The sequence below is a fragment of the Anser anser genome (assembly GCF_964211835.1).
Source record: "Anser anser genome assembly, chromosome: 15".
Taxonomy (NCBI): domain Eukaryota; kingdom Metazoa; phylum Chordata; class Aves; order Anseriformes; family Anatidae; genus Anser; species Anser anser.
The window spans coordinates 16103813-16119711 of record NC_139736.1 but is presented as its reverse complement, the minus strand read 5'-3'; the positions used below and the strand labels follow the sequence as shown (position 1 = coordinate 16119711).

Here is a 15899-nt window from a genome sequence, read left to right as displayed (position 1 = left end):
ATGGTTGCTTCTACATGGTTGCAGATCGATATAGTTGCAGATATGTGAGAGGGATGTGGAAAGACTTGTTCAGAAGCTGTGGTGATAAAGCAAATGGAAGAAGCTACACAAGTGTAGGAAACTAAAAAGTTTTGAATGATGTGCTTGCTGTGTATAGGGCATTGGTTGCACCTGGTTTTCCCTGTTCTTCATTTCTAGTCTGCTTGTAAACCTGTGGCTCTCCTACAACGAGCACAACCTCAAAGAAAGCAGTATCTCTACTTAGCTCTCCTAAAAAGTAGGCAGAAGCATGATCACGCTGTTACTGTCCTTGTGTGATAGCAATCACAGCATCGCTGATTAACAAATCTGAGTCTCAATCCAGAAGAGATCCCTTGCATGCGTGCGGTCAGTGCAGCAGTTTCGGCATTGGCAGTAGCTCTGTATTTGGGGGACTGAAGCTCCCCATGGGGGTGCTGGTGGGACACAGACTCGTGGAAGTCCTGGCACCCTCAGGCAGTCCTGCTAAGAGCCTGTGGGGTTGTTCTGCCTCTCCTGTGTAAAACAGCTGAAGAAGGCTGAGTGCGATGAGGTAGAATGGCGTTCTGCTCGGGCAGAGCAGGTTTTGAACGGGGCCCAGGAGCCGGGGTTTGATGGAAGCCGAAGGCTGCCTGGTATCTCCTCTGATCCCCTTGCTCCAGCTGGGCCCAGCCCCGTCCCTCCTTCCTCCCTGTGGCTGTGCCTGGGCTCGGCTCGGGGCCTGCCCCGGGCGCCCGGGGGGCAGCTCTGCCCCGCCGCGGGCCTGAGTCCGCCAGGGGGCGGTCGAGAGCCGGCCGGGGCCGGGGCCGGGGCCCCAGCGGGGAGGCCGGGCCGGGCAGGAGGGGCCGTGAGGTGCCTGGGGAGCGCGGCTGAGCGGGAGGCGGGAAAGGAGAACCGGTGTTGTCCGGGGATTCCCTCAGGTCGGTAGCCCAGCGGCGAACGCTGACTAGGAAGTTCTGGCTGTTTTACTACTGAAAGTTTGAATTTGTGATGATTTTGTATAAAAGCTGTGGGAAGGAGCACGGGTAGATCGAATGTTCTGCTGAAAGAATCACAAGAAGCAGGCTTGGCTCGTGAACAGCTTGGTGCGGACCAAGGAAAATCCAGAGGTTTTCTCACGTCGCAGGTCGGTTGGAGCAGCTCTGCACCAACACGCTTCGTGCTCATGGGCTCCCTGCGAGCTGTGTCGCAGCTGGGGAAGTTTTTGCCTTGCCTCTGGCCTGGCCTCCTCCACACCACTATGTGGGCTGGTGGTTTCCCCAGCTTGCCGGACTCTGTTCCCCAGTGGTACGAGGCTCTTGCAGCCGCCCTGATATTCAGGAGACGTCAGCATGTCAGCACTTGGGTCTGGTTCTAGGAAGTGGAGTGGGTGAGTGCTGGGATGCTGCCTCTACCCCAGTCCCTCAACACAACCTTCTTTCTGTGGCTTAATTGCCTGAAGAACTAAAACACAGATTTTCATCAAATAACGTCAGGCTAAATGGGACGCTTTATGGTTCTTCTAGCTACATGGTTTCTACGGATCTTCCGGAGCATGAACAGGGTGCCTTCAGCAATGGGAATATTTGTTGTATCTCATATGTAACACAGCAATGACAATCTCATAACGGCATTTCATCAATAAATAATAAGAATAATCAGCTACCCCTGTACCACTCACAGCCCTGCAGGGGTAGGTCACATACAAAGAACAGAGAGAAGATCCCAACCAGTCAGTTTCAGTGCATATAAGGTAAGTGCTTCTCTAAAATGTGCTTTTCATGCCTGGTGGGTTGAAAAGTCTGTGTCCCAGCTGGGTTGGAGATCTGAGGGTAGTAGTAGCAGCACTGAAGTACTCACTAGCTGGTCACTTTATAACTCAAGAGAACTATTCAAACAGAGCATGAAATAAGTGAAAATGTAAATTAGTCTTTAAGGCTTTCCATTTTAAAGTCAGTCTAACCATGGTATGGTAAACTCCAGATGACTTAGCCAGGGAGCTGCAGAACCAAAGCCTACTCCTAGGTTTCCTGGCAGTAGTTTTACGTGTGGAAACTTACACCATTAGGGAGCAGAAACTTGGCATCACCTGGTTGCATAAACTCTGTCCTTATAGTCTTTTGTATCTATAAATATGAAAATGGCAGCATGGGCAGTAATGGTCTGCATCCTTGAAGATCTTCACGAAGAAAGGTACAAAGCAGCATCCAAAACAGCACCTACAGGCAAAGAGGAAATGGACATACATGAAGTGATTTACTAACTTTTCTTTTTGTTGGCTTCCTCTATTCTTTGTCTTACTCTGTCTGCCATTTCACAGTATGAATCCACTTGACTCCCAGGTTTCTTAATATTTAAATTGTCTTCCTAAAGGCTAATCATCTTCACCGCTAACATCTTATGCATTAGTCTGATTCTGAATTATGGTAGGGAAGTGAATAATCTACTAATTTTTACTTGTCTTATGAAAAGTAATAACATACTTGGTTAAATTTAGCAACAGATTGCATCCCTGGCAGCCATGATGACTGTGTCTAGTATGGACAGACTGACTTCTTAGGATGTACAGAGAAGGGCTAACTGTCTATATAAGCATTAACTAGAATTTTATTTTTTAATGGATCTATCTTTTTAAACTTCTGCTACGAAGAATCTCCAATGTATACATGAAAGCTTACCCAACCATACACAAGCTGGTGCACAGAAGGTAAGACAGTCTGCCCAGCCTGTAGGTGACCTGTGTGGTGATGTGCTGGCGGCAGGAAGGACATATTGTGGATGTTGGTCTGCTTGAGAAGATTCCTGCTACTATGATCGGAGGCTGAGACACCAGGTAAACTGAGTTTAAGAGGAAACAAGAAGCAGCAAAATTAGGAGGATGTGGAGTATTTTACACATTATTGATTCTTAGTTGTAGAATGTAGGTTCTTAAAATGACCAATCTAGAGCCACTTCTGTTACTAGTATCGACTAAAGGCATATTCACAAGAACTACTGTAATGTTTGTTCTATGTATCCCAACACATTCCTTCTACCAGCCAGTATCTGCATGGATAAAGACATATGCAGGGAGCTGCTTACAGGAAAATCTCTACAGTCAGGCAGTCTCCACTGCTCAGCGTTGACACTGAGAGTTTATCTTCTGATATTTAACGTATTGTGAAAAAGTGTGTTCTCCCTGAAGAAAAGGATTTGAAGGATATAGAGGAGCTTTCTGGATCGGCTTTTCAGTAACTACAAGAAATTCAGAAAAGTAATTATTCCATTATACAAATGTCATCAGTCAGATGCCGGCATGACTCCAGTTAGTAATGTCTGTAACTTCCCTCATGTCTTTTTAGTCTGGATTTGAGTATGTTATACCTCCTTGAGAATTGTGCACCTGGTAGCTACAGGAAAGATTTTTTTACAGAAATATTTTCAGTGAAAAATACCATTTTAAGGCTCCTAAAACAAATTCAGGGTACGTTCAAACTGTAGCCTAAAACAAAGATCTGGGCATGGGAAGGTAGTGTCTGTTAGACGGGTAGGATGTATGATATCTGAGTTTGTCTCCTGGTCTTAGGGATTTTAAAAAACAAATGCATCTCCTTCCCTCCCATAAGAGATGGTATTCAACTTTCTTTGAAGCCTTTCCTCAGTGTCTCCTTTGAGCTTGTCCGCTTACATAAAGGTTACTAGAAAAGGAACAATAAAATAATCTGGACTTAAAATAATTGTTCTGAAAGTTCTAGCTGGTTTAAAAAAAGAGTGCTTCTGCAGACTGGCAACTTTTGGAAAATGAGTCTGAGTCTGTCATCTTAGGTTATCTTCCAACATTTCTGGGGAAATTTTCTATCTTCTTAGATTGTGATTGTTCAGAAAACTCCATCTTTGTAGACTTGAAAACCAAAACCATTTTGCTTTTGTTAGCAGTAGAATTATGAACGTTGTCAGAAACAGAGTCCCCTGGCACATACCTGGTTGCTCAACGGTGGTTGTTTCATGATAGGAGTAAGGTGGAGGAGGAGGATATTCATAACCCCCTATGAAAAGAAAAACAGTAACACAAAAATACATCCTGCTCATGCCTCCCAAAAGCCCTGTTTGGAGTCAAAGCAGCTGCATTGGAAGGTGCCTCACAGGGGAGGTTGACATGACTCAGTGAAGTACAGGATAGGGAACAAATGCTATTGATTTGATTCACAGATTTTTTAAAGCCAAAAGCGACCACAATGACTAGCTGCTCTCATTTTCTGTATAACATAAGCCAAGAAATGAAATACTTTTTTCAACATGAAGGCTTTGACTGCATCTACTCCAGCATAGCATCAGAGTGACGCTTTGTCTAATTTTAAAAACAAAATCAACAGTACCTCTAACTAGGTTGTTTCAATGATTACTACCTTTACTATTAATATTTGGAATCTTTTCTCTAGTCTGAAATTTTATCCAGCTTCAGTTTCCAGCCAAGGAATTCCATCATACCTTTTGCTCTTAAAAAAAAAAAAAAAAAAGTACCTGGTTAGTGACACCTCAATTTTGTTGTAGTTTTTCTGTTGTTTTTGTTTTTTTGAGGGGGAGACGGAAGGCTTATTTGTAGAAAAAGAAATTTGTAAGAAATTACAAAGTAAAGAATTTCCTCTCTATCTGAAAGAGGAATGTTTTGTGTATAAGAGAATTATCACTTGGGATGTTTTGTGAAGAATCTGCTTCCTCTGTGGCTCTCCACACCGGGACAGGACAGTGCAGCTCAGCGTTAGGTGCATCAGTGCCTGTCTCTTGGATGGCTGAGTAGTTCTGAAGTGAGGCTTTTTGTCCCCAACCTCTTGTAAGTTCTTCTGAGTGTTTAGAAAGAGACCAGACAGATCTTTGTAAAGAAAAATGTGTACAAAGTGCTGATCAGAGTAAAGTGCTCTGAAATGAGTGACGTTCAGAGGCCCAGTGCTTACACATTTAGCCTCATAAGCCACCGTCTGACCTCCCCTTCTGGTTTCTGCTCCACTCCTGTCTGGTGAGTGGTGATTTCCTCAATAGCAGGAAGGCAGAAGAAGTAAAACCACTGATACCAGAGTGTCTTTCAATGGGCATGGGCTCCAACAGGCAGAAGACAAAGGAGTGTCAGTATGAGAGCAATGCCTAATTTCAGAGCAAAAAGCCAACCCAGCAGTACAGCAGCTCTCGGTGCCTGCTTGCAGTCATTGAGCTGAAATGCCAGCACTTCAGTCGTGATGTTCCCTGTGAGATGGCACCGGGGAAGGGTTGCTCATCGCTACGCAACCCAGGTACAAAACTGACTCATCTAGGGAGGGCAGCTCCGGGCAACAGGAGTGTTTGGGAATAGGCCAGTCCTCTGGAAAACTAGATCACAGTTTAAGTAAGACATAGCCAGTCTGTGTACAGAGTTTGCTGGCTGAACACTTGCTTGTTAGCAATATGGAATTACTGTAGAAAGACGTTTGCAACTCCTTTTCCAATAAAGCAATTGTTGTTAGGAAAATGAGTAACTAAACCAACACAAATGTATGTTTTCCATTTTAAGGGCGTGCCCATTAGGAGATCATACCAGCTTGCCTACCCCAAGCTGCATTTTATACATTGGCACAGGCACCTTCTAAACCCATCATGTCCTAGCAAAGCCGGGCCCTTCACGAGGTGGCTTAGTTATGCTCTGGAAAACAGCTATCAGTGTTTGCCCCACAACCACAGAGAGCGCGCTCTTTCCAACGCCCTCCTGGCAAAAGCTGCTTACCCTCTTGGCTGCAGTACTCTGGTGCAGAGGGTTCTTGCCTGTAGGGTTCTTGCTGTTCATACATAACCATGGGAATTTCCACACGTCCCTTCTCACTAGCCATCTCTGTAGTTCACCTGCCAAAAGCAGTACAAAACATCTCCTGTAAGTGACTTTCAGTGCCCTGCACTTGTCAGTGCCTCCTTCTGTAGTTCTTACACTTGGATTTCATGTAGAGGAAAACCAGCACTTCTAATGTTCTGTGTGTTTCACAGACTGAAGTGTGGTCAGTTACTGTTACACTTCCTCATGAGGAAGATGGGAAGGAGGAACAGAAATTACAATATTTCTTTACTTATTTCTTTGTGTTGGAAAGCTAAAACCGTTCACCCAGAAAACACTATGCAAAGTGTTCAGTGGGACTGAAAGTGTTACCTTTAGAGAAAAGTTGTAATTTTTTTTCTATGGATTGTCAAAATGATCAAGGAAGGGAATATCACACTTCAGAGCACCTGTAAAAGCCCTTCGTGTATCATTAAGTCAGAGCATGCAACTGTGCAACCAATGGCAATTTGGATCTTTCGTCTGCTTATTGTGCAACCTTATCATCACCATTGCTATGACCAGTTCTGTACCGTGAAACTATTGTCTCATCACTACTGTGACATGCTTTTGTTGGGCAAGATCGTCATTAAATATGACTGTGCTACCTGAGGCTCCGAACAAGATCAGGCCACAAAGTATGTGTGTTTTGCAGGTGTTAGCAGGGACTGTTCACAACACAGGAGAGGGGGAGGAGGAGGACACAGCTACAGATGTGCGTTTGTATTACTGTGAATAGAAAGGTGTTAATTATTCCATTAAGCACCAAAGCTTAATGCGGGAAAAAGCACCAAAGATAGAATCACAGAATGGTCTGGGTTGGAAGCGACCTTAAAAATCACGTAGTCCACCTCCCTGCCATGAGCAGGGACATCCTTCACTAGACCAGGTTGCCCAAAGCCCCACCTGTGAGGCATGCACAGCTTCTCTGGGCAACCTGTTCCAGTGCCTCACCACCTTCATCGTGAAATGTTTCTTCCTCATATTCAATCTAAATCTCTACTCTTTCAGTTTAAAGCTATTGCCCCTTATCTTGTCATACAGGCACTGTTTTTTTTAAAAAAAAAAGTTTGTCTTTCGTTTGTCTTTCTTACATGCCCCCTTTATATATTGAAAGGCTGCGTTAAGGTCTCCCCAGATCCTTCTCTTCCCCAGGTTGAGCAGCCCCATCAATCTCAGCCACTTTTCATAGGAGAGGTGCCCCAGCTCTCTGATCATTTTTGTGGCCTCCTCCAGACCTACTCCTACAGGTCCCTGTCCCCCTTGTGCCGGGGGTCCCAGCAGCACTGCAGGTGAGACCACAAGATAGTAGAGGGGGAGAATCACCTTCCTCAACCAGATGCTTCTGAGGGCTGCTGAATGAGTCTGGCACAGGGTTACTGGCTGCTCAGAGGCTTAGGTAACTCCACGGAGCACCTTGCGGTCCAGCTACGTGTCCTGTGTCACCATGCAGGTGCCTTCCCTGTTTTGGGTCGGGGCTGTGGCCGTCCGACGCAGTCATGAGGGATTATGTTAAGAGACATTTGGATAAGCAAGTAGAGACTGAGAAATGTAACATGTGGCAAGCCAGCACAAGCTGCATGAATATGTGAGGTCAAACTGGAGGAGCATGGAAATTTCTGAACAGGGCAAAATGATCTCAGCAGGCCTGCTTTCAGTGTGTGTTGGGGGGCAAGATGTAGGGGGGAGTGCAAAAGGGGGGGGGAGTCTGGCATGATGAAATGAAATACCAGTCCTAGGGAGGAAGAAAAGAAGGTATTTAAAAGAATCACTAAGAAGTGCTGTAATTGTCACAGATCTGGATGAGAGGGAAGTGAAAATGGTAGCAGAATGAATAATAAAGCTAATAAGTGGGATGGTGTAGAGAAAACATCAGAAATACAATATTGGCCATGTTAAGGCCAAGCAAGTTGGAGAAAATTGCTAATATATGGATTGGAGAGGAGGGATGGGGAAAAGTGTATCTCAGTATACTTGGTGTAGAGAAGCTAAACCAGACCGGGCATGTCAGATGTATCAATAGGCCGACGGGGAACCTTCAAGAGGATCTCACTGAGAAGAAAAAACAACAGCTGAGAATCAAGAGGCCTTGGGTAAGATGATGCAGTGAGAGCCAAGGGAGGGCCATGATCAATGGAGAAGAGTCTCAGCAGTAACTGCAGGTTCAGAAGTGCGATAATAGACAAATGTTGCATTAGCCAGTGTCGAAGGCCCCATGAGCTGTTTCTTTAGGACAAAGATCAGTGGGCAAAAATTTAGGGAGTATGTTCAATTTTTTTGGCTTATTGCTATCTTGGTACTTAAACATCATACACTAAATACTGGGTGGTGTCCGTTCTGATGACATTTCTGTTCAATTCATCTCACTCATAAAACAGGAAAAAGAAGGAAGGGATTTTGAATTTCATCCAGTGACTGCAGGCCCAGGCAAAAGGCCTGTCGTGAAGCCCAGAGCAGGGGGGAATAATAATAATAATGGTTAACATAGTGAGAACATTGCAAGCTAACAGCTGAATGCGAGCAAGCACTGACTAATGCTTACTCCACCCAGCAAGGTATTGGTACAACAGCACCAGCTAAATGCATAGGGCAGGCGATGCAGGAGACAAACCAGTGACGTCTGACTCGGCAGCAGCCAGGAATACGGAGGGTAGACCTTGTCTATGTTTCAGAGGCATTGAGCTCTGAAGCCACAGGCTGTAAGTGTTGATAAAGGTGGTGCCCTGAACGTGCATCGCCCTCAGTGTCTCGTCAGGCAGTTAGTAGTGCTGCCGGTAGCCCCGTGTGTTGTGGTGGAGCACCTGCCCCAGAGATGGGCAGGAGCTGCGGGTCCCTTCTGACTCGGGATATTCTGCGATTCCAACTGGACGGGCAGCTGGGCCCAGCGTCTGCAGGAGCTTCCTCAGCCTCCCTGGGAGGAAGCGCCCCGGGGTTAGCTAACTTCTGGGCCTGAGCACTGCAAGCTCAGAGGCTCAGAACAGCGTTCCTTGGAGTGCTCTATGCAACTCAGGAGGCCCTTTTATTTACCACATAAGTGGTCACTCTCAGTTTTTGGTTGCTACTGGGCCTGTGATGTCTGAGAGCCCTCTGGGGCTGTGAGCCCCCAAATCTCTAAGTGTTACTGCCATGGGTTATAGCTGGAGCCTTTCCTCTCCGTTCTTGGAGGTGATTGTCTGCTGGCAAGGAAGGCACAGCAGAGAATGGGCAGGGTTACTAAGGAACCTTGTAGAAAAAAATGGTAAGGAGAACTATCAGGCAACAACTCCTGAAGAGGAATAGGAAAGAACAGGAAAACGTCCTATAAACATATTGTAAACATTAGGTCATCTGGGTCCTCCAGAACCCAGCAGCGTGTAGGAGGCCCACACTTAATACAGAGGGAGGTGGTGTAGGTGTCTTGTCTGCAGTCATGCTGGGCAAAAAGCTCTCCACAAGGGCAGAGCAGAGCCCTGTGCACTCCTGACATGGGGGCTTGGTTTGTCTGGAGCACCTGAGACTGGCTTAAGGAATTGCAAACTACCTAACTTGCAGGCAGGAACATGCAGGCCGAGGAGCACAGAAACAAGTCTGTGCCTTCTCTACTCTGAAGTCTCAGTCTCTTCTACATGTGGGCAGGTTCAGATTTTGCACTGGAAACTAAAACTCACTTTACATCCCGTGGAAATTAGTATTAAAAAAAAAAGAAAGAGAGAGAGAAAGCAAATCCTGCCCTGAGGCATATATACAAAGATCCGATTCAGAGTAAGGAAGGTGCAAAGTCTTTATGTTCCAGGAAGGACATGTCCTAGGGGAGAATAGGCAATGGCAGTTTCTATCATCTTCCTCTGGGTTTGCTCCAGGCCCTTGTGTTCTGGTGTGAAGAGCAGTGCTCACACAGCCAAGCAAAGCTGGTGAAATGCAGAACTCCGTGGCAGGGAGCACTCTCCAGCATTCACGCACACCTCTGCACATCCCCTCCCGAGCATCCCCGATGGCTAAATAGTCCCGTAGATGAGACTAGTCTGACATGCGTTTCTAGGTGCCTGCAGAGAGGCACAGGCCCTGTCATCTGTGCTATACAAAGGGGAAACTAAGGCACACAGAGGACAGTCTTGTCAGGAGTCCTGAGGGAATTGTCATTTGGCCTCCCATTTATAGGTGAAGTAGTTGCAAAGAGAACAAAGATTTTCCTCCTGTCTTTACTATATTTTTTGCAGAAGGGGTTTTCAGTTGTTGTGTATTTGCAATGATGGACAGAAGTGCAGTCATATGAAAGTGTATGAAAATCAACCATTTTTTCACTTTTCAAAAGCATTTTTTCCAGCTTGATTCCAATTTTGATGGGAATGCGCGTTGCCCACAAGCACCTCTCCTAGGGTGACATTGTGGTACTTGAAATGGAGGTGTTCATGAGACTGGAGTGTCTACCCCATGGGATTTGTGTCCATTTTGACTGAAGTGTAGCTCAGCAGAACATGAACTGGGAGTTACTGAACTGTCATTTCCGAAATCTCATTGCCTGAATGCTGATACCTTTGTTTTAGTCTTATGAGCCTGTGCCAATGACGTATTTATGATTTCATTTGAGGAACTGAAGTTGACTGCAGCACTAATTCTTCTCCATTCAGATTCAGAACCTATAGCCTGGAGAAGAGGCAGATGGGATTGGCAGGTGTGTGTGCGTGTCAGAGCCCAGGTAACACTTCCTTTGCCTCTCTGTTCTGTTCTGTGGCAGTTCTCTGTCAGAAGTAGATTGGTCTAATTAAAAATGATGTGGTACAGTGGTGAAAACTGGTCAGAGTTTTCTAATCCTTTTCATATTTTACTGAGTCTTTTTTTAGCAAGAAGGTTAATTGTTGGTCTTGTACTGCAGACTCCAAATGAGGTTTCCAAAGTGTTTTCAAGAGCACTTCACATTGGCCTGCCTCTATTCCAACTGAAGCAGTGGTGCTACTCCCAGGACCTAGTTGTGGACATAGCAGCACAAAACAGCCAGCACTTCTTCTCGAGTAGAGGAGAAAATGTAGGCAGAAGTGGTTATGTGAGAGCGACTAAAGTTGCAAAGAGCTGTCTGCACCCTGTCTGTACTACAGCTGGCATTAAGAGCTGGATCCATATCATGGCAGCCAGCACGAGGCTATCCTATCTGGCTGTCACGTCGTGTACCAGGATGGCATCCAGAATCTTAGGCAGGACAGGAGCAAGAGGCTTTGTGAGAAAAATATTTACTCCCTGTTCCAGCTCCAGCTGATGTCAGTGTGGGATTTGACATTGACTTTAGTTTTGTGTGTTGGAATATTAACATTAAAATCCTATAGGAAGTGATCTGCAGGTTTCATGGATGTGTGGAGGTATAGCAGTTTTCACCAGGGATCTCTTGGTTTGGAGAATACTAGTCCAAAGACTACTTTGCTGTGATGTGTTCTTGCTCTCCTCTCATTGCTAGTTTAATGTTTCCTTGGGCAATTAGCCCTTCCAGCTGCATTTATGAAACAATTTCAATTTCTCTTATTTTAAAGAGTGACCATTAAAACACCATTGTTGGCATGCAGTTGCATCTGTGGCTTGAATAATATTGAGTGCATCTGTTTTACTTTATTAAAGCAGTTAATTCTAGTTTTCAGCCAGCAATGAAACACTGAATTCCTCAGTGGAGAGGTCTTCTCCCATTAGCCCAGAATTTGTTGTTTAGGGTAACATTCACAATGTGCCGAGGCTTTTCAGATGTTCAGGAAGGAAGAGTTCCAGCTCTAATACAGATAAACAAAGAGTTGGGGAGCAGCATTCAGGTATATGTTTATTTGTATTCTTAAAATAGAAGCTTAAAGACATGACAGCAGGCAGCATATAAAAAGTTGGACATTAAAAAAATATTCAACATGTCTGATGTAGACATCCTGTCAATGAAATCAATGAAGGATGCTCTGAAAGTACTGTGCTACCCTGCTGCCTTTTCAAGTTCTTTACTCTAGAATTGCAGTTTTAATCCTATGGTTATTCTGATTTTTAAGCCTGTACCAGGCTACCAGTTTCCTCTCTCAAGTGGAGAGGATGGAGCTATGGGGGATTCAGCTGCGTATGAACCATGTTGCTTGTTGCAAGCTCTTCACTTGGTTCCATTGGCTTGTCTGTTGGCCGCATTGACTCACCAGCCAATATGTAAGGGCCCTGCTTCAGGTGGTCAGTGGAAGAAGGTTGATCATCTGTTGAAGCCATCGGAATGGTTTTGTTATTGACCCAGAGAGCTGGGCAAGAACCCAGAATGTCATTGTGTAGATAGATGTTGCTCCTCCTCTCCCTCGTGTACAAGGAGATATTTATGTGTAATCCAAGTCACAGTGGCTTAAATGGCAGTTTAGAGCACAAAGAGAATAACTGTTGTTCACAAAATTAGGAAGAAGCATTTACTGAAGAGTGAAATGCTGGTGAGCTGAGCTCCTCAGAAAGAGCTCTTGGCTCTTGGACCGATCTGCAGAAAGCCCTTTGTCCTTCATGATACTGTAAATGGTTACAAAAATGCAAACGTATTTGAAACCTTTTCTTTTTTTTTCTTTTTTCTTTTTTTTTGTCTTCCTTCAGTGCACTTGCTGTAATGTGCACCCGGAAGGCTGGTCGCCTGGTTGCTGGGCTTGCACAGGCAGCTGCAGCATTCATGCATGCAAATCAGTGTGCAGGGCAGCCTGGCCCTGCCTACGTGGACTCACCAGGCTGCTGCCTAGGCAGGGACTCCCTGGATTTTCCAGTCCTGTCCCAGGTCAGACGTTTAAGTTAGGTTATTCCTCCTCGAAGGGAGTTCAAGTCTATAATTTAGTGCATCTGCTCCTGCTGCTCTCACCTCTAAAGCAGTTCAAAATATTGTAAACTTTTACAAACCTTCTGGCCTAAACTTATTCATGGGAGCTTATCCCTGCTTGTTATTGTGCCAGAATCACCCTTTTAGAAAAGTCCTCCCCCAGAGAGCTTTTCTATCTCTTTGCAGCCTTTCACAGCACTACACAGTTTGTTGCGTCCTTCTCATTTCTGTACAGTAAATTTATCCTTCTTGGACATGAGTGCCCAGATGAGCTCTGTCCTCAACCTATATAATGGTATAAATGTCTTTTTATATTTAGTGGAAATGCTGTCTATAGTATAATCCAGAGTACTTTTTCCTCTTCTACAGTCACATTGTGCTGATGGCTTGTATTTATGCTGTCATCAACCAGTAGTAGGTCTTTCTCCTCTGATGTAATTTCCTACTAATGAATTTGTAGTTGAAATTCCTGATAGTATTTTCTAAATGTATAGCTTTGTAGCATTACAACAGATAAAATTCTGTCACGGCAATTGTCTAGGCTCTCTCATTCCGTGTGCAACAGATTTTATGCTTCCCAACTTTGTGTCTTCATTCATACGTTTTATTAGTCACTCCTATATTTCTGTGAAGGTTATTAATTAAAATACTAAATAAGATCTGTCACTGATTTCTGTGTGAACCTTTGATGTAAACAAGATGTCTCTCTTAATACCTGCTCCTTAATTTACTGTTTGAGGCATAATCCCTTGCCTTCCTCAGATGACCAGCCTCACATTTAAAGGGCCCTTGTTGTGAAGAATGAGGAGGATTGGGCCATGAGATTGCATTAGACCTTCTCCCTCCCTAATTACCGTTCCAGAAATAGAGTACTAACTGCCAAAAGGAAGCACTGTCCAGTGGTTTGTGCATTAACCTGTGCTGAGGGGAAAAAAAGATGGGTTCAGTTCCTGTTCTGCAGCAGTGATGATGAGCAAATTAGTCTTGGTTTTGCTCAGCTCTGCTCTATACAGAAATACTGTATCAAGGAGACACGATGTCCATTCTGCAGTAACATGGTCCAAACGTGGTTATGTCTTGTCTTAAAATTTGAGTAAGCAGCAGAAGATAGGAAATACCAACTTCAGTCTCTGCCTTTGTACTGTCTTGACACAGTTTTGGCTGTCACATTCCCTTCTAGCTGTCTGAACTGAGCGCAGCCTTACACAATTGCTTTCAGCACTTCATCATTACCTTAAAATTTGGTATTTGCATCTTTTATTTGATTCTTTTACAGATTAACATTCCCTACTGAGAGCATTGAATCATGGGTAGCCAGCATTTCATTTATACCCAGGTAAAAATAATGTCCAGAACTTGTCCTTCACTTGAAAACTGATAGAACAGCTTAAGTAACGTGACATAGCATCTGGACTAGCAACTCTTACAAAGTTATGGATAAACATTAATTTGTAGAAAGCAGGTTTGTGCCCTGCTTTTGTGTGTGAGCTAAGCCCTTTCCTATGGCGCATTAGTCTAACTTTCTATTCTTATTACTTTTCTCGTCTTCATGTGAAGTATCCTTATTGTAGGAACAATCTTTGCCTCCAGATTTCCAAAGCTTGGTGAAGCTTGACAATGTAATTATAAAGAGTTAACATTTACAGCCCAGAGCCACAGCTGTCATACTCCTTGAGCTCCCTGTCGTATCCTTGCCACATCCCTCTCTTTATTTGTAAGGAGTAAACACAGTACTGATTCAAAGTAATTTGAAAGCTCTTACCTTTATGTAGCTCTGGCAAGTCTTTGGAGCGAAAATGCTTCAAAAGTTGTTCACTTCATCCACGTCTTTCCAGTGCAGCTGTGTCTAGGAAAGAAAGTAGCACACATGACCACTGACATGGCCTGCCGTCATGCCTCAGCAGTGTATGGAGCTGAAGAAGCCAGCGAGTCAGGTTGGTAGACACTATATAATTATCCCAGCCTACAGCTCACACCTGCTTTGCAGGAAAAGGAATGTTGCGTGACAGGCTTGCACCAGAGTTTTTCCCAGATAGTTTTCAAATATCAGATTGAGTTTATTTCATGCTATCTTGAAGCCTACATGAGGATAATCAGAAGAAATATGGGGTTAACTGGAGGACAATGGAGAGAAGAGGATAACCTAACTTGTCACACTTTTATACCAAACTGTCACACAGAATGATGAAAAGTCATAGGTACTGTTGGGTCTGGGGCTCTGACATTTTGTTCTTGTAGTCAGTGATCAGTTTTGGTTTCTGACTGATAAAGTGTTTATGCCTAGATCGGCAAATACACCTGGGCCGGGTGGTAGACATTGACATTATAGCTATGATCTTCTAGGTAACTAGGTTTGTGTCTGAGCTCGACTTTCTGTGCAAACAATGCTTTATCTCTGCGCTGGGTGACCTGGGCTGGCTGCCAGGCCCCCACCCAGCTGCTCTTTCACTCCACCTTCTCAACAGGACATGGGGAGGAGGTAAGATAGAAAAGCTCATGGACTGAGATAGAGACGGGGAGATCACTTGCCAGTTACCATCATGTGCAAGACAGAGGTGACCTGGGGAAAACTAATTTAATATATTGCCAATTAAGATAGAGTTGGATGGTGAGAAAGACCAAAGCTAAAACTCATTCCCTCAGCTCCTCCTTCCCAAGCTTAACTTCACTCCTTTGCTCCCAACCCATCTACCTGCTCCCCACCCCAAATGGCACAGGGCAGTAAGAATTGGGGACTGTAGTCAGGCCATAACAGTTTTACTTATCCCAGATTTCGTCTTCAACACCTTTTCACCACCTATTGTAGTTATACATTATAGATATACCTCTTGACATTTAACCTCATATACATCTTCCCATTAAATCCAAACATCCTTCATTGCCTACCGTATTTAGCCATACACATGGGAGTGATCTTCTTTCTCCTTCAACAGAAATGACCAGTGGACCCTAAGAAATAAAACATTCCCTAAGAAAATGTTGTCAAGATACATCTACTCAAAGCATTTCTCTTTGAATAAAGCAGCAATTTAATGTCTCTGTTCAAATTAAATTGTGTAATAATATTGTGATCATTCCCTTCACATGAGTGAAGGAGTGAATAACTTGCTTGGTATCACACAGGAAACCTGGGGAAGAGCAAAGACTTGAAATGCAAAACTAGGATCAGCCAAGCTTAGTGTCTGCCATCCCTTCATATTTTGAGAGTAGCCTAGAGCTGGGGCTTGTCAGGGGAGTCTGCTACTATTCTGAGGAGGGTTAAAGGTAGCTCATGCATAGTGCAGAAAGTGCTGAGCCTCCTGCCAGTGATGCAGACTT

General features: G+C 44.4%; 1 protein-coding gene across 1 annotated transcript; it reads right to left on the bottom strand.

Annotated features, from left to right (window-relative positions):
- Window positions 1-1611: 1611 nt before the first annotated feature.
- LITAFD (LITAF domain containing) lies at window positions 1612-15485 on the bottom strand. Its single transcript, XM_083800675.1, has 6 exons — window positions 15468-15485; window positions 14344-14427; window positions 5729-5844; window positions 3957-4022; window positions 2676-2835; window positions 1612-2216 (listed from the first exon to the last, which is right to left on the bottom strand). The coding sequence occupies exons 3-6, from the start codon at window positions 5829-5831 to the stop codon at window positions 2108-2110; spliced, it is 438 nt and encodes a 145-aa protein (XP_083656801.1). The 5' UTR covers window positions 5832-5844; window positions 14344-14427; window positions 15468-15485; the 3' UTR covers window positions 1612-2107.
- Window positions 15486-15899: the final 414 nt, after the last annotated feature.